We start from the raw sequence: 16,567 nt of genomic DNA, 5'->3' as shown, positions 1-16,567 counted from the left end.
ATAAGAGAAAGAATATATTTATCTATTTTGAATCAAGACATTAAGCAATCACAATATCATTACATATCAACATTCCAAAACATATTTCTAAAATATTTCCTGTGTATTAGGCTTTCTTAATTGAATAGGATATCTCTATCTATATCTATATCTATCTATATCTATATCTATATCATCTATATCTATCTACGGCTTATACTGAGAATGGGTGGAAATTATGTTCTTTCTGAAGATACTTGATTGTCATTTCCTCATGAAAACCATTATTATTTTTCTCCAGGGATAAATCATGGATAGGGACTTTGCCTCTTACTAAGGACCAAAGAGACCAGCTCCTCTAGAATTTCTAGACTGGACTTGGTCTTAATCCAGACATTTTCATGACTATCATCTGAAATATTGTTAAAATGAACAAGGATGAGTCCTACATGCTCTCATCAAATAGCTCAAGTACCAGGCATAATATGTTGGTAAAGGATACTTATGTAGTTTCATGGAAATTAAAGTTCATGAGAATGTATCTATCTAACACTGCTTCAGCTCCTCTCTGTTCTGAAAGACCCCTAGGACATCCAGGGCAGTTTGGGGATGGCTTCAGTAGGCCTTTATTCGGTTCTGCATTTGCTGGATAGTCCTCAAGTGGTCCTAAGTAACAGACTCAATTCCATTCTCCATTCTACAATTCAGAGGCATTCCAGGATAGTCTAGATTTATGAATTTGATGGAGTCTTTGGGGGTGAACATTCACTGGTAGCTGAAAGACTGATGTCAGAACGAGGTGTTTTGTCAACAGCTAAGTCAAGAAAATTGGCTCTGATATGATAAAGGCTGAGAAAGGGCAAAAAGATGAAGAAAAAAAAAACAAACTCCAAAAAAAAGAAATCCTTGGTATAAAAGTGGAAAAGAAGGCAAAAAGTTTTCTTTTATTATTATTTAATTATGCACACTGTTACACCCTAGGCATCCTTTTACATTTCTTGGCTGGAAAGATGAAGTAGGCTTGGCATCGCTTAACTAAGAACAGTCTTTAACATAATCAGGGAGTTTGAATTTCAAATCACTACAGAAAGACAAGAGAAAGAGGCCTCACTCTCTTGCTCAGATAATATTACTAATTCCAATACCATGGAGGAACTGAATGGTTCATAAAAGGCAGTGGTACACGTACACAACAAGATTGTATGGTGTAGAACACATGTATGAACAAAATGGTGTTGAAGAGGAATGCACAGGAATCTCTTTGTCTCTACTCTTCTATGGTGGGACAAGCTTCTAATTTTAACAAATAAGTATAGTACAGCAGATACTCACTGTCTAACCACCCAAATTATTTACCATTTTAAATTCATGTTAAATACAGTAATTATTCTAAGCGATCCACTATTTTAATCATCTGAGAAGCAGTTCACGTTCAAGTCTACTTGGTATAATTTTTTTTTAATTTCCAAGAGTAATAAAAAAATGTAAAACCTGATTAATCCTCTACTGGGTCAGTAACTTACTGTTATATTTTCTCAGAGAGGTCTAAAACTAATTTTTATATAATAGTATGAGTCACAGACTATAAGGCAATGGAGCTCCGTATCGCCTGCAACTCCTTGTCTCTGTGTATTGTCTTCTCATTCTGGTCCTCATCCTCTCTTTATGGGGATTTATGCACATGCATTACATCCATGCACAGGGGATAGGGGAAAAGGTGCAGTGGGGAGACATGGGAAGGTGGTAAGAATGTGAAAGAGGAAAGAGGAATATTAAGTGCTCCTAAAGCAGAGATTCTTACAAGCAGGGGTTCTTGTAGTAAAGGGAGTCGCCTTACTGTCATCTAAAAAGTCTTCCTCCTCATCCTCCTTTCTCAGTCTCCTCTTGGTCTCCTCATCATAAATGAGACCCAGCAGGTTGGCGGGGCTCTCACTTTCCCCGTGGCACAGCTCATTCAACCGGACACCAATCGCCTGCCATGGGAAGAAAAAAAAAAATAGCACCAAGTATGTCAGACTGCAAAATAGGCTCGCACATTACAGAGGTAATAAGCAACTGTAATGGGAATATATAAACTACTAAGACACATGAAACCAAGAAACTGATACTTAAACATATAGCAAAAGCCTCCTCTATGCGCCATGGTGGTATTGCCACCATGTTTCTCTATGTGGAAACGCAGAGGTGGATGACATTGATGTCATCTCCATCTCCAAGGTCATTTAAAGACTTGTAGGAACCTGAACAATACCTTTGTGTTCTCATACAAATTTTTTTTTGGAAACTATTTCCACTTACTTGAAGGTCATTTGTTTTATAGGTCTCCTGTAAGGGAGTATGCAGATGTTTTTAATAGAGGATTTTGTTATAGTTAAAAACAAACAAACAAGAACTCACAGTTCCTCAGAGTGCTTATGATTATGCTGTTTTATGAGAATCTCACTACCATGCAAATGAGTTGGAGGTTGACATGAATTCTAGTACAGCAGTTTTATTTACATCTGCCATTAGATACACAATTAATGGTTTTTTTTTAATAGACTTTGTTCCTTCACTCTATGATACTTTATGTACTAGTAAGAAACACTAACTATTCCTTTGGTAAAGTATCCAACATCAACATAGAACCAATACTTGCTATCTGTTCTTCTGAATCATCCTGCACTACTGTCTGATTTACCAAAAGGAATTTTCCAGAAAGAGACAAAATATGCCACCTCTTTCTGATTCTTTTATTTTCCAATTATATACTGTGTGCAAGACAGGAAGAGACATGTGCTTAGAAAGGAGAGCCAAAAGCTAAAATGAATACTGAACTTGGGGTCTGAGAGCTTGGTTACTCTGTGCCTTAGTAAGAACAAAGTTCCAGCTAATTTTCTTCTTCATTCCTGTATTACTTCTTTCAAATATTTAGAGAAGTTACTAGAACTGGGCATGCATGAAATTAGACTTTCTATTATAAACTGACAAAGATATGTCTTCAAATGAAAACACAATTTGTTTGACTGTCTTGGCTATCTGGAAGCAAAAAGTTCTCCTTAAACTCTGAAATTAAGTGGTAAGTAATAAAAACTCTATCAAAGAGAAAGAAAGCAGCATAAAAAAGATATCATGACTTCCTAAAAATTCAACCACTAACCTGAGGAGTTTTAAACAAATGAAACAAAACCTAAAAACAAAAACTACTACTTCAACAAAAAAACCTTGTCCTGATGCTACTATTTTGGAGATCTTCTCTAAAGAAGGAGAAACGCAATTAAGAATCTGGAGTGGAGCCAATAAACTTAATAGTGAGATTCAAAGGGGAAAAAAATCTGCATGAATCATTCCAGGATATTGACACTGAGCAATTTAAGTTAAAGCCACAGTTCATAAAGCTTAAAGGGTTGCTCAGAAAATGAACTTGTCTTGGATAATACTAAATGTCTGAATAATAATTTAGAGCTCTATGTCTCTTCCAAGGCTAAAAAAAAAAAAAAATGGCTTGACGATGTTTGTTCCTTTCTTCATTCATCAAATCTTTATTAAGTGAAGTCATGTGTTATGTATTAAATAAAACAGAGTTGACTAAGTTGTTACAGTACATCAGTATCTTTGCTTCCTGTGCCCTAGTAGATTATAAACCTTCATTTAGAAGTTTCACTGTTTGGCAACTGGGAAGGTTAGAGAGGTTGAAAGTCTTGCTCAAGGTGGCTCAGCAAACTGTGATCTGAGATTCGAATGCAGAGTGTCTGCGTTTTGCTCTTCTCCTCAAGGAGCTTACAGTCTCTTGGGGGAGGCAACAACACATCAAATTAACACATTAAATATCAAGAGAGATGAAAAGTACTCTCAATAGTTCAGAAGATGGACAGATTAGATTCGGTTCAGGAAATCACAGAGTGTCTCTTTGCAGAAGATTTTGAAGAATTGGCTAAGGGCTAATGGAGCTAATGGCTAACTTTGGCTAACAGATAAGGAGAGAAGTGAACACTCCAGATGGAGAGTTCCAAAAGATCCATCAAGGAAGTGCACTGACATGTTCAGAGACTGACAAGTAAGCCACTTGGTGCAAGCACAATTTCATGACAGGAAATCAAGTGCCCGAAGGCTGACAAGGTAGACTGGGACTAGATCTCACCATTCTTGAAGCTGAACTTCATTTCGTATTCTAAAGAAGGATGAAAGATAATGTGTGCATGAGGGAGAACACTTACTCATTCAAGAGACTCAGTGTTAACTGCCTAGAAATGCACGAACCATGTAACCTTTCAAAAATTAATGTAATAACTTATTATCATTGAATACCTCTTAGACACAAAGGATTGAGATTAATGTTCTTTTAGATATATTAGCTCATTTGACTTCATCATCCATAAGCTTGGTATGTTTTGAATACTAAGAGAAAGCAGTGATGCCAGACTAAGCAATTTGGGTTTTATCCCAAGGGAAAAGGAGAGCCACTGAAGCATTATAAGTGGGTAAGAAACACCATCTGATTTGCATTTTAGTCTAATCACTGTGAGCGCAGCTTGGAGAATGAATTAGAGGGGGCAAATCTGGAAGCCAGGAGATAAGTATGAACGTTCTGCTTTTAGATGGGCTCTGCCATATGGAGATCATTTCACTGACAGTGTGTAGGATGGGTCAGATGAGGGGAGACTGTGGGAAGGAGACCAAATAGGAAAATACCTTAGTCATCCAGATGAGAAGGAATAAAAATATCACCTAATAGGACCTTGGTAACATAGAAGAGGTGGAATCAGTAAGGGAAGGAAGGTTAGAATATGTTCAAAGGCTATCGTCTTTGAGAATGCTGGTACCATTTGTAAGAATAGAAAGTTCTGGAAGGCTTGCAGATGGGGGTGTGTTTATATGGGAAGAAGAGTTTTGCTTTGGTCAGATTGTGTTTCAGGGTATTAAGTGACTACCTCCAGAGTGCAGCTGGCAGTGTTGCACTGGGATCTGAATGGTGCTATGGATAGAGAAGTCTGTGCCACTGAAATACATGTTGCAGTTGAAAACACAGGAAAAAATGTAGTCCTGGAGGAGGTTATGCACAAAGAAATTATAACAAATTCTGGGAATGTCTACATTTATGGAGGGGGGGGCGGCGAGGAGACAGAGGACCAAGGAAAAAGAGGAGATAATGTCTAACTTCATAGATTTACTGGGAAGATAAAATGAATTAAAGTTTATTTTCCTTTAAGATGTTTCGTTCAGTGCCTGGTACATAACAGACACTTAATAAATTGTCTCCCAAACAACAGAAACACAGAACTTTTTCACTTCACTCTGGTACCCCAACATTTAGATAAGAAAATCAAAAGCTCACGTCTCCCCATTGGTAGAAGAGCTTGGCAGCATTCCACTGCAGCTTCTGGTTCCGTTTGTTGCCCACGATGGGAGAGCGGCCCCTGGAAAGGCCTTTCTTGGTGATATTCACATGATGCCCTTTCATCCACTCTGGCCAGTTGCCACGGTTACAGCGGTGAACAAACCGGGCACATTCCAGGAACAGGGCTGCTCTGGCTACCACGGGAGCTTCCTGAGGATGGTTGTTAAGGAAAGAATGATGTGGGATTAATGAAAAATAGGCTGACCTTCATGGAATTACTATGTACTCTTAGCTTCTCTTATTCTCCACATCTTGATTTAGGTTAGCAATATTTCCCAGGATAGTATTATCATGGTTAATGGTAGTGGGAATTCTGGAAAATGAATCCTTAAAGGCAAATTAGGATACGGAAGAATTAGATATTTTAAGTAGATTTCTGTGTTTAGTTTTCCCCTTTTGAAGAATCTCAAGTAATTTCATGACTCTATCTTTGCATAGTTAAGAGGCAGCTGGGATTTGAATGTGAGAGCAAGATAATTTTCAAAGAATTTTTCAATATGAAACTGTTCTTAAACCTAAAATTTTAACCTGAAGCAAACAAATATTCAATTTCTAGAATTAGTCTTATGTTAATCAAGGGAGTCAATAGTGTTTTTGTTCCAAGAATAAGCTGCTGTTTATGGCCATCCACATGTTCCAAAGAAGTACTCTTTCTGTTTCTGCTGTTTCTGCACATTTTGGCTAGTAAGAAAAGGAAGTACTTATTAGAGTTTGTTGAGTTAGTCTTTTTTCTCCTTTGTCGTGAATAAAAGATCAATTTCTGCTTAAATAGGCATGGTTTCAATTGAAAATGTTTGACAAAGAGAAGATTATTTAATTGATAAATGCATTTATCAATTAAAAACATTTCTTCAGCAAAATAGAAATATGGTTCCATCTTGTCATGTCAAGATGATGTCATGTCAAGATTTTTATTTGAAAAAAAAATAAAAGAAACAGCTTTTAGTTGATACCCAGAAACTCATAAGTATCAGCTACCTACTGAAGTCTTTACAAGCTAAATAGATAAATAAATTAGGGAAGGAGCATGAAGTTTCCCTGGAAGGTCAACAGGTCATAAAAAAATATACACATCAACAAATAATATGTATTTTAACTTGTGCCTGCTTTAAAAAAATATATCACACCATTAGGCATCACCTCAGAGTTACACAATAATCATATGTTGATTAGTAACCACAGGTTTTCAAATTGAAACATTTTCCATAATTTCAAACAACAATATTTTTAATGCCTTGATCTACAAAGTTAAACTGGGGACTAATATATAGAGGATATCAATTACATGCCAGTTAGTTTTTATGAGTTGTAATTCTTAATTATAATAACAAATCTCTGGTCTAGAAATAATATCTTCATTTCAATGTTTTTAAAAAATGAGATATAATTTTTCTACCATCAAACAGCAGGGAAGAGGTGACTGGAAGATTCAATACCAGGTCTCTCTAATGCCCAAATCTATGCTAGTTCCTATTCAGTTTCTGTATTGTCTTAATATACATCTAAATCTTGGCAAAAGATGATTTCTAGAAGGCATGTAGAAAGTTGTTGTTTAAAAATGGGGCATTAATGTCATGTAATGTTACTATATGATCACATCATTTTCCTATTTAAAAGTTATTATAGGGTCCATCCACATCAATAATAACATGAATAAAGATACTCAGTCTTTGTTATCTGATTCATCTCCCTTTCTATCCCTCTATCAAGTACTTATGATCTAACTACTTCAAACTGGTTATAGCTACCCAAATATGACATCTTACACCTTTTCATATGTTCTTTCCATCACTTGTGGGAGATGTTAAACCCCTTTCCCATATGGCAAATTTCCACTTTTAGGAATAAGATACCTCCTCTAAGAAGCCTTTCTTAATCTCTTTTCTCTCAGGTAGAGTTGATTATTTCATACTTTGAGTACCACAGTATCTCAAGCACACTGAATGATTCAAGTATGTTAGCCCTTTAAGCATTTTCTCATTGTCCACAACTTAAAGGAAGCCATAAAGAATTCCAATGAGATATATTTATGTAGGAACTTAACTTCACAAAACATATGATGTATTGCTACTATGTACAAAGTTAACCTATGTGAAAAGGCAGAATACAAGATGAATGTTAATGGTGAGAACCTATCTTTCATAAAAATGGACACTAATGATGAGAATCTATCAACCCCTGCATTGGTGCTAAGATTTGGAAGCAGGTCACGGGAATAGAAAGACTTGGACTGTGGAGGGTAAAATGACTTCTGCATCAAACCTATCAATATTGTGGTACCATAACATACAGATTAAATGCCTACATTCTTCTCCTGAATTAAATATTTATTTTATTAAACATTTCAGATATGTTAATCTGTGTCTGGAAAATGTTTGAACATCTGTCTCTGAAAACATATGGCAGTCTGGAGGCCAAGGTGAGCAATGGGAATTTATTCTTAGCCCATCACATTTTGACACATTCCCAATACAAAGCAATGGGATTCATTGCTTTAATGTCAGGACAACAGAATTACTGCTGAGGTAGCATTATGTCATAGACTCCGGATCCCACAAGATTATCAAGGGCAAAACTTAACCCACCCAAATGTATGGGGCAGAGGATCTTTTTATTGCCATTAACTTTAGATGACACCAAGAAAACTAACAATAGATGAATGAGAAATCCAATTTGTGCTTTATGAGTTTTCCTATGTAGATTGGTTAGCCTTCTTCAGAAAAAAAAATGGTTTTAGTTGCTTAGGAAGGTCAGGGCATTTTGAATGAAAAGCAATTTTGATTTTCTGTTCTTCAAGGCAAGTTATAATAAAACTCAGATATTACACCAGTTACTGACCCTAGGAAATCCTAAAGTTTGGAAATGGAATTGAGATCAATATGAAAATAATTCCCATTAACTGAGGCAGCACAATCTTAAAGGGAGGGGTGATTATTACCTGCCGAATTTGATCCATGTAAATTGTAAAACCAGGTAGCTTTTGGAAATTTCGCTCTCTGCATTAAGGGACATAGAGTAACTCAAATATTGCCTTATAATCATAATCCTCATGAACCTGGTAGATGAAAACAGGCTTGAAACCCTATAGTCAAGATGGCACTGAATACTAGTACTTTCTGGGGGGGTATTACAGTATATTGTACTGTACAGACAGTGGAGGGAGTTGTTGAGGACATTACAAAACCAAGAACTCTAATGTGCGTCCTTGTAGAAGACACTTAGCAGTAAGTACAGACATCACACTGTGTATGAAGAGCATTCAAGACATTCTAGTGTAGATGTGGCTATGGGGAACTATTTCCTTTATAAATTCCTTTCAAAGTATAGTTTAGAAAGTATTGATTCTTAGGGCAGTATTATTGAATACCTTGGACAACAGATTCTTCCTGGACACAAAGAAGAGTCAATTTTTCCTCTTTTGATGGAGCTTACCTCTTATAACTCAGCACAATCTGAAGAAGCAGCAAAAAATGGAGACATGACAGAATGGATAAGGATGGATTCACATCACAGAGAAAAACAGCACAAATGGAGAAAAATGAATCAGAAGAACGCTGCATGGATGAAAAGAACCACAGAGTATCAGAGCATAGTCAAAAGCGAACATCTAAACAAAATTTGATACCACTGGTATACCACAGAGAATTTTTACTAGTGGTCCTGAAGGAAAAGTAGGCATATTTAAATTTTTTTCTTATTAGCATGTCTGTAAGATCACCTTTCTATGTTCCATAATGCCCTGTGAGGCTTCAATTCAGTTATAACACAACTTCACAGATTTAAACAAGCAAGAATCAATTTTAACTGGGATGATTTGATTGACCTAAAATATGAGGTTAGATCATATGGAATTTGTAAGCTTGAAGGTCAAAAATAGTTGAATAATAACAATTTCATATGGTTTGCTCTTACATAAGGTCTTCCCTATAATGCCTACAGAGCTGCTCAGTTAAAGTTACAAAATGTCCTAAGAATGTCATTCCGCAGCATGGTTTTCTCTAACATTCTACAGCGAGAAAACTTCAAGTGCTGGCTACTTTTCCTTGACTTTCTTTGTCACTTTTTCCTGCATTTTATCAGATCATTATGTATATTGAATGCTTCCTTTATGAAAGTGAAGGAAAGAATTGGAACACTAATTCAAACAGCTGTGCTTTATTTTGCCTGGGGACTTAGAAAATATTGTTACCAAGATACGATGGTTAATTGAAGGTTATAATTGTAATATATTCCTTTCCCTGAAGGACTATATCTAAACTTATTATGTGAGAAGAAGCCCTGATTCTGAAAACTCATATAAAAACACTGGACAGGAACTAACTATTTTAAAAGACTGAATATTTTATGTTGGCCCCTGGGGAATTACATAATATTTTTATTGCCTTACCATAAAATCTAAAGCTCTTGCTGGTGCAGGATACCTACTTGTTTAAAACTAGTGGGACTAGGCAGTTATTACAGATCCTAGTATACACTGGAAGCTCATTTGCTAGAGGGCATGTGCTTGTGAGTCAGTATTTATTACTTAGCCTGTATTGAATTCTCTGCCTGACTGAGATCATTAAGTAACTGACGGGCTGCCTCTGCCCTTGCTCATTCCCACAGTAGCTGCAGGCAACTGATATCATTCAGTTGTAAGGCTATATAGGCAGGTATTATTTTTTAGGACATGGTCTAGATGGCTTGCCATTTTAACAGTTACACAGATCACATTAATATTTTGGGTAAATATTATAAAAAACAAATGAAGTCCTCTGTTTCTGACAATATGATGGATTAGGTGTAAAGACAAACTTCTTTTGGTTTAGATATCTAAAAATTCTGGATAAAATATCCCCTCACTTCTTCATCTTGTTTTTGCTTTTGTTTCTAACTTGAGATAATAGACTACTGGAGAGAAGAAACTACAAGAAAGTGTAATTCTGGTGGAGAAGAGAGACAGGTGTGAGCTAGCATAAGAATAATTACCGTGAGGGTTTCTATTGACTATGGAGAGGCCAGACTATGTTTTCGATGGGCCATGAGTTAAATTTCTGGTCCAAGCACAGGGGGAGGTCAGTTCATTTACCCCTATGTAAAGTCCAGATCCCAGGTGGGGGTCACCTTCAATGGATGAATAAAAAAACGATCGACCCATAGAAGTAGGCTTGCCTGACTAGGTTTAGTTCTGGGTAAAAAAGAAGTTAAAAAAAAAAATCTTTCATAATAACTCTTAGTCAAAATCTCACATTCTTGTATAAGTTTGGACTAGACTGGACACTATTTCCATGCTCCTTGATCACCAAAAAGAGTTTAAAAAATGGTCTTAGGTTTCCAGATACCTGAGAAAGGAAATGGAAATCCTCTCTGGAGGAATACTTTAAAGCAGTACTTCTCAAATCTCCAAACTTGAATGTGCATTAGAGTCACTTTTGAATATAGAAAAAAAAATATTGTTTTGGTTCTCACTACAGAGATTCTGATTCAGTAGATCTGTTGAGGGTCTAAAATGTGCATTTCAAACATGCTCACAGATGATGATGATATTGCTGGTCCACTAAATAACACTGTGTTTAACACAGATCTTAAGGAATTCCCACTGATAAAGTTCTGAGAAGTTAGTTCACATAAAAAATACATTTTAAAAATTCACCATGAGTAAAAGAAGAAACAAAAAGTATAGAATCAAACCCACAAAAAGAGCAATTATTAGAATTCTAATGTATTGAATACATTTGAAGATTAATGTGAAAAAAAAAGATTAATGTGGATATTGTATGAATGACCTAAGTATGATGAATTAAGTTATCAAAATTGAGCAGGCACTTTTAAAACAAGAATCAAATAAAATCCTACAAGTAAAAAGTAGTACTTGAAATTTCAAACACAGTGTATAGTTTAAAACACAGATTAATGGTGCATAAACAATGAATTTTGGAATACTGGAAAAAATAAAATTTAATTTAAAAAAACAGATTAAATCACTTTTTTCCCCCTCAACTTCAGCACTATTGACCATTTGAGCCAAGATAATTCCCTTTTTATGAAGGGTGCACTATGTATTATGAGATGTTTATCAGGATTTTTGGTATCTACTCAGGAGATTCTAGTAGCAATCATCAGGCTTTGACAATGAAAAATTCCTCCAGACATTGTCAAATGTCCCTCAGTATGCAAAATTACTCATAGTTAAAGACTGCGGGATTAGACAAAGTGAAATGGAAGAGATATCTCAGAAACTTACTCAGTGTATAGAGAAACAAAGAAAGAAAATAAATAAATAAATAAATAAACAAAGAAACAAAGAAATAAAAAATATGAAAGAGAGGTTATCAAAAATAGAGGATAAACTGATAATGCCTATCATAGACCTTTTTAATTTATAGAAGAAAGGATTAGATAAAATGTGAAAGACATAATCTTGGAAGAGATAATAGTTAAAATATTTCCAGAATAGACATAATATGTCAATTACATGATTCAGGGACTTTATGAACCTCAACTAGGAAAAATATGTTAGTGAAATCTCAGTGAAACTGCAAAATATCAAAAGAGAAGATATCAAAGGCAATGGGGGGGTGGCAAATTATATTATGTATATTCCTATACATAATACAATGTCAATTAAGCCAGAAGAGAATGGGATAATACCTTTGAAGTACAGAAAGAAAATTTTAGCCTATAATTATAATTCCAGCAAAAGTATCTTTCAAGAATGAGATCAAAGTAAAGACATTTTCAAGTAAATTAGATGAGAGAACTACTTCCTTCCAAATGATCATCACTAAAGAAACTTTTAAAAGGTCTCCTTCAAAAGGGTGGATCTTAGGAGGAATGTAAGAGATGGAAGGAGAAATGGTGAGCAGAGAATATGCTAAGCTTTTGGGTAAATTTAAAAATAATTTTCCTCAAATTCAACAAAAATAATGTTTACTTTGTCAGTGTTAAAACAAAAAAACAACATAGAACTAAATCTCAAACAATAGTTGGGGTTAAAATCTTCTACAGTATTTTACTGTTTGAGATAAGAATAAATATATTAATTTTAGACTTTATTTAAATTTAAGTATGTAAAAGTATTAAGAGAGAATGATTTGTAAGCTAGTGAAGGAAAATAAATAAAACAAAGCTAAACCAAATCAATAGAAATAAAACTAAATCCAACACAATCTAAAAAAGGACATGGAATAGAAACAAGAACAGGTACGCAATGAAATAATGAAAAGAAGTGATAAATAAGCAAAAAAAAAAGGAAGTGAATCTATATCAGCAATCACAATCTGTGCAAATGTACTAAATTTCCCAGAGGAAAAAGTTGTTAAAGTGGTATAAAAAATTCAAATATCTCTTTTTTATGAAAGATATACCTAAAACACAAAGATGTAGAAAAATTAAAAATAAAAGATTAGCAAAAAAAGACATACCAAGCAAATGTTAAACATAATAAAATGGTTTCAGCTGTATTAGTATCAGAGAAAAATCTATCTTAAAGTAAAAAGCATTACTAGAAATAATCTGGGTCACCAGATAATAATAAAATGTTCATAGCACCAGATATCTGTCACACTTCTAAACTGCTGCTAAATAAATAAAAATGGTCAGAACTACAAGTATAAATGTGATAAAATTTGCCATCAGAGTGAAAATTTAAACACAACTTAGTAATCAACAGATGAAGCAGTAAGAAGTAAATAAGAATGGAGATTTTTAATACAAAATGCAGTACCCAATTATTGGAGACTACACATTCTTTTTAACCACAAAGGGGACATTTATGAAAATTGATAATGTTCTAGTTCATAAAACAAGTCTAAACTAATTCCAAAGAATCAGTAAAAATAGAGTAACAAATCAGTAACAAATAGGTGCCTAACAAAAACTTAGAATTTACAAATTGAAACACACACATATACAAGTAAATAACCTATGGGTCAAAAAGAAATCATTAAGGAGGGGAGGTGAACCATGAGAGACTATGGACTCTGAAAAACAGTCTGAGGGGTTTGAAGTGGCGGGGGGGTGGGAGGTTGGGGTACCAGGTGGTGGGTATTATAGAGGGCACAGCTTGCATGGAGCACTGGGTGTGGTGAAAAAATAATGAATACTGTTTTTCTGAAAATAAATAAATTGGGAAAAAAAAAAAAAAAAAAAAAAGGCAGATGCTTAAACTACTGAGCCAGCCAGGCACTGAAGCACATTTTTTAATAGAAAAAAATAAGTTTTATGCTGCTCAGTTTCTTAAATTAAGATAGATTAAAAGTACAGATTAAATGTAATCTTTATTCCCAAAAAAAAAAAAAAAAAAAAAAAAAAAAAAAGAAATCATTAAGGAAATTAAAAATTATTTTTAAATAAATTAACAAAATAAAAAATTCAGTTTATCAGAATTTACAGTATGTAGTTAAAGCAGTATTTAGAGGGAAATTAATAGCTAAATGCCAATTTTGAAAAGAAAATATAAAATTACAAGATAAGCAATCAATCAATAAGCTAAAGAATAAACCAATGAATTCGAAGTAAGAGAAGAAAATAAAAATAAGAACAGAAATTAATGAATTTGAGAATGAAGATAAAACAGACTCAACAAGGTCATGAAAAAAGACTAATAAAATTGACAAATTTCTGGCTAGCCTAAAAAGAAAAAACTCTCACAATTCGAGGAATAAAAACAGATAAAATAGCTACAGATACTGCCAAAATTAAGAACTAAGAAGAAAATGTTATGATTTTTTTTTTTGCCAACAAACATGAAAATGTAGGTGAAGTTGACAAATTATTAAAAAAATTAAAATTACTTATGCTAACTCAAAAACTAGAACTTTCGACTAATCAATTCAGAACTGAATTTCAATTATCTCTAAATGTATCAATGGACTCAATATAATTCCAAGAAAAAAAATTTTTCATGAAACCTGACAACCTAATTATAAAATTTGCCCGAAAGAGCAAAGAGCCATGAATAACTTGGGTGATGCTAGAAGTTCTAGCTATTAAACAGAGTAGTTTGACTCTGGGTAGAAGGGGAATGGAACAGGAAACAAAACAAAACAAAACAAAACAAAAAAACCCCTCAGAATTGCACTCATGCATGTTTGGAAACCTGACACATGATAAAGATAATACAGTGAATGAAATGAGTTATCTACACATGAGAGAGTAAAGTATGAACTAGTAATATATTATGCTAAGATCACTATTTTCTATGTGGGGAAAAAAACGAAAGAAAACAATTTCTTACAGCAATCACACAGTAAGTTTTAGTTAAAGACTTCAGTATGAAATGTAAATTAAAACTTTTAGAAGAAAATATAAGAATATATTTATTACCTAAGGATTTCTTTAAAAAGTTGTTTAAAAAAAAGAAAAAGCTAGCCATAAAGAAAATCTTAATGGGTCAAACTAAAATTTTCTCTTCACTAAGATTTAGTATAAAGAATAAAATAAAAATAAGCCAGAAAATGGGAAATAATACCACATAAAAACAGAAAATGGATTCTTACCGACAACATCTATACTCTCTTTTAAAATTATCAATACAAAGTTAGATAATCCTCCAATTAAAAAGAAAATAAACAAAAGGCATTAAGGGATCTTTTCCCAAAGTGAAACATGAAAGGTAAACAGACCCATGAAAAGACATTTCAGACTTTAGGTTGAAATATAAAGTGTTTTTACTTTAATTCACCAGATTGTTAAAAATTAAAATGTTGGATAATACAAACACTGACAAGAACACAGAGCAATAGGAGTTTTTATTACAGCGTTGGTGCCAATAATTGTTGCAACTATTAGGAAACACACTGTGGCATCATAGAATAAAATTATGACTCACTAATTCCACCCCTAGGTGTATTTAGAAAACTGTGAATCAAGGCCCATATGCAGTAATACTCATGAAGGCATTGTATAAAATAGCCAAAATTTGGAGAAAATAAAAATGTCCACCTAACAGAATGGATATATAAACCGTGACATAATCAAAAACAAATATCATTCATTAGTGAAAATCAGTGCATTAATGCTAAAAGCATCAACAAAGATGAACTCAAACTTAATGTGATGCAAAAAGAGGATAGCATGATTTAACGTAAATGAATTTCAAAACCAGGCAAACAAAGCAAAAAGAAACAATATATTTCGTAGGGATAAAAGCTCATGTGGTAAAATAAAGCACAAGAAAGATTAAAACAAAGTTCAAGAGAGCAGTGTCTTGTAGGGGGTAGGGGATGTGCGGTTAGGGAAGGGAATTCAGGGGACTTTAAAGAAAGTGGAAATGTCCTATTCTTTATGGTAGTGGTGGAACCGTGATAATTTTTTCCCCTTAAACTCAGTGTATTTATGAAATAGATTACTTTCATGCTACATTTCATAGTTAGGACCCTTTTTTTTTTTTTTAAAGATTTTATTTATTTATCAGAGAGAGAGAGCACAAGCAGGGGGAGCAGCAGGCAGAAGGAGACTCAGGCTCCCTGCTGAGAAAAGAACCCAACACGGAACTTGAACCCAGGTCTTTGGGATCATGACCTGAGCTAAAGGCAGATGCCCAAATGACTGAGCTACCCAGGCATCCCCATAGTTAGGATCTTAAAAAAAAAATCAATAATATAGAAATACCACTAGCATCAAGTGAATAATTCGATGATTTAGTTTTGGTTATTATTGAATTATATCAACCTTTCTCATGATTCAAAAGAGAACACAAAATGATTTTGCTTTGATAGTTCATCTTATGCAGATATTCCTATTTTCTTGAAAGAGCTAATCTGCATTGATCACCAAGTGGACTTGTGATATAACAGATTAAATTGGATGCAGTGAACCCGAAAGTATGAATCTAGCTATGGTAACCAATGTTTCATTTTCACCAGGAGACTTTCAGTTTATGTCTGTTTAACTGGTATAATTATTGATAGCATCCCTTTTCACTCTCCAAAGTGTCCCAGTTTGCAGAAAAATTATATAAACTTTCCTAAAGCTATCAATTTATGAGGCTATGTAACTTACCATGAATTAGATTTTTTTCCACCCACAGACTAGAGAGAACTCTACAGTATCATCGACTTTCTTGATTTCATGGAATTGTTCTTAACACAAACTGACATTATTATTAGTGTTATTCATGTTAATGAGTTAGAAGTCATTATATCTACACATGTTATATATTAAATCAAATAAAAGGGAATAGAATATTTCACCTGAGATACATAGAGAACAGACAGAAATGCCTTTTGT

General features: G+C 34.0%; 1 protein-coding gene across 15 annotated transcripts in view; it reads right to left on the bottom strand.

Annotated features, from left to right (window-relative positions):
- UNC80 (unc-80 homolog, NALCN channel complex subunit) overlaps positions 1-16,567 on the bottom strand; it is a 223,950-nt gene that overhangs the window by 116,516 nt on the left and 90,867 nt on the right. For 9 of the 15 annotated variants that reach the window (XM_044241491.1, XM_044241501.1, XM_044241499.1 and 6 more), the window contains exons 23-24: positions 5,294-5,506; positions 1,781-1,952 (exon numbers count right to left, since the gene is read on the bottom strand). In XM_044241491.1, the coding sequence (XP_044097426.1) occupies positions 1,781-1,952; positions 5,294-5,506 (385 nt within the window). The remainder of the gene's footprint in view (positions 1-1,780; positions 1,953-5,293; positions 5,507-16,567) is intronic. The other 6 variants (XM_044241497.1, XM_044241503.1, XM_044241506.1 and 3 more) reach the window with 1 other exon arrangement.

Source organism: Neovison vison, chromosome 3 (assembly GCF_020171115.1).
Source record: "Neovison vison isolate M4711 chromosome 3, ASM_NN_V1, whole genome shotgun sequence".
NCBI classification, from domain to species: Eukaryota; Metazoa; Chordata; class Mammalia; order Carnivora; family Mustelidae; genus Neogale; species Neogale vison.
The sequence above is the reverse complement of the archived record's forward strand: the minus strand, read 5'-3'. Positions and strand labels throughout refer to the sequence as shown.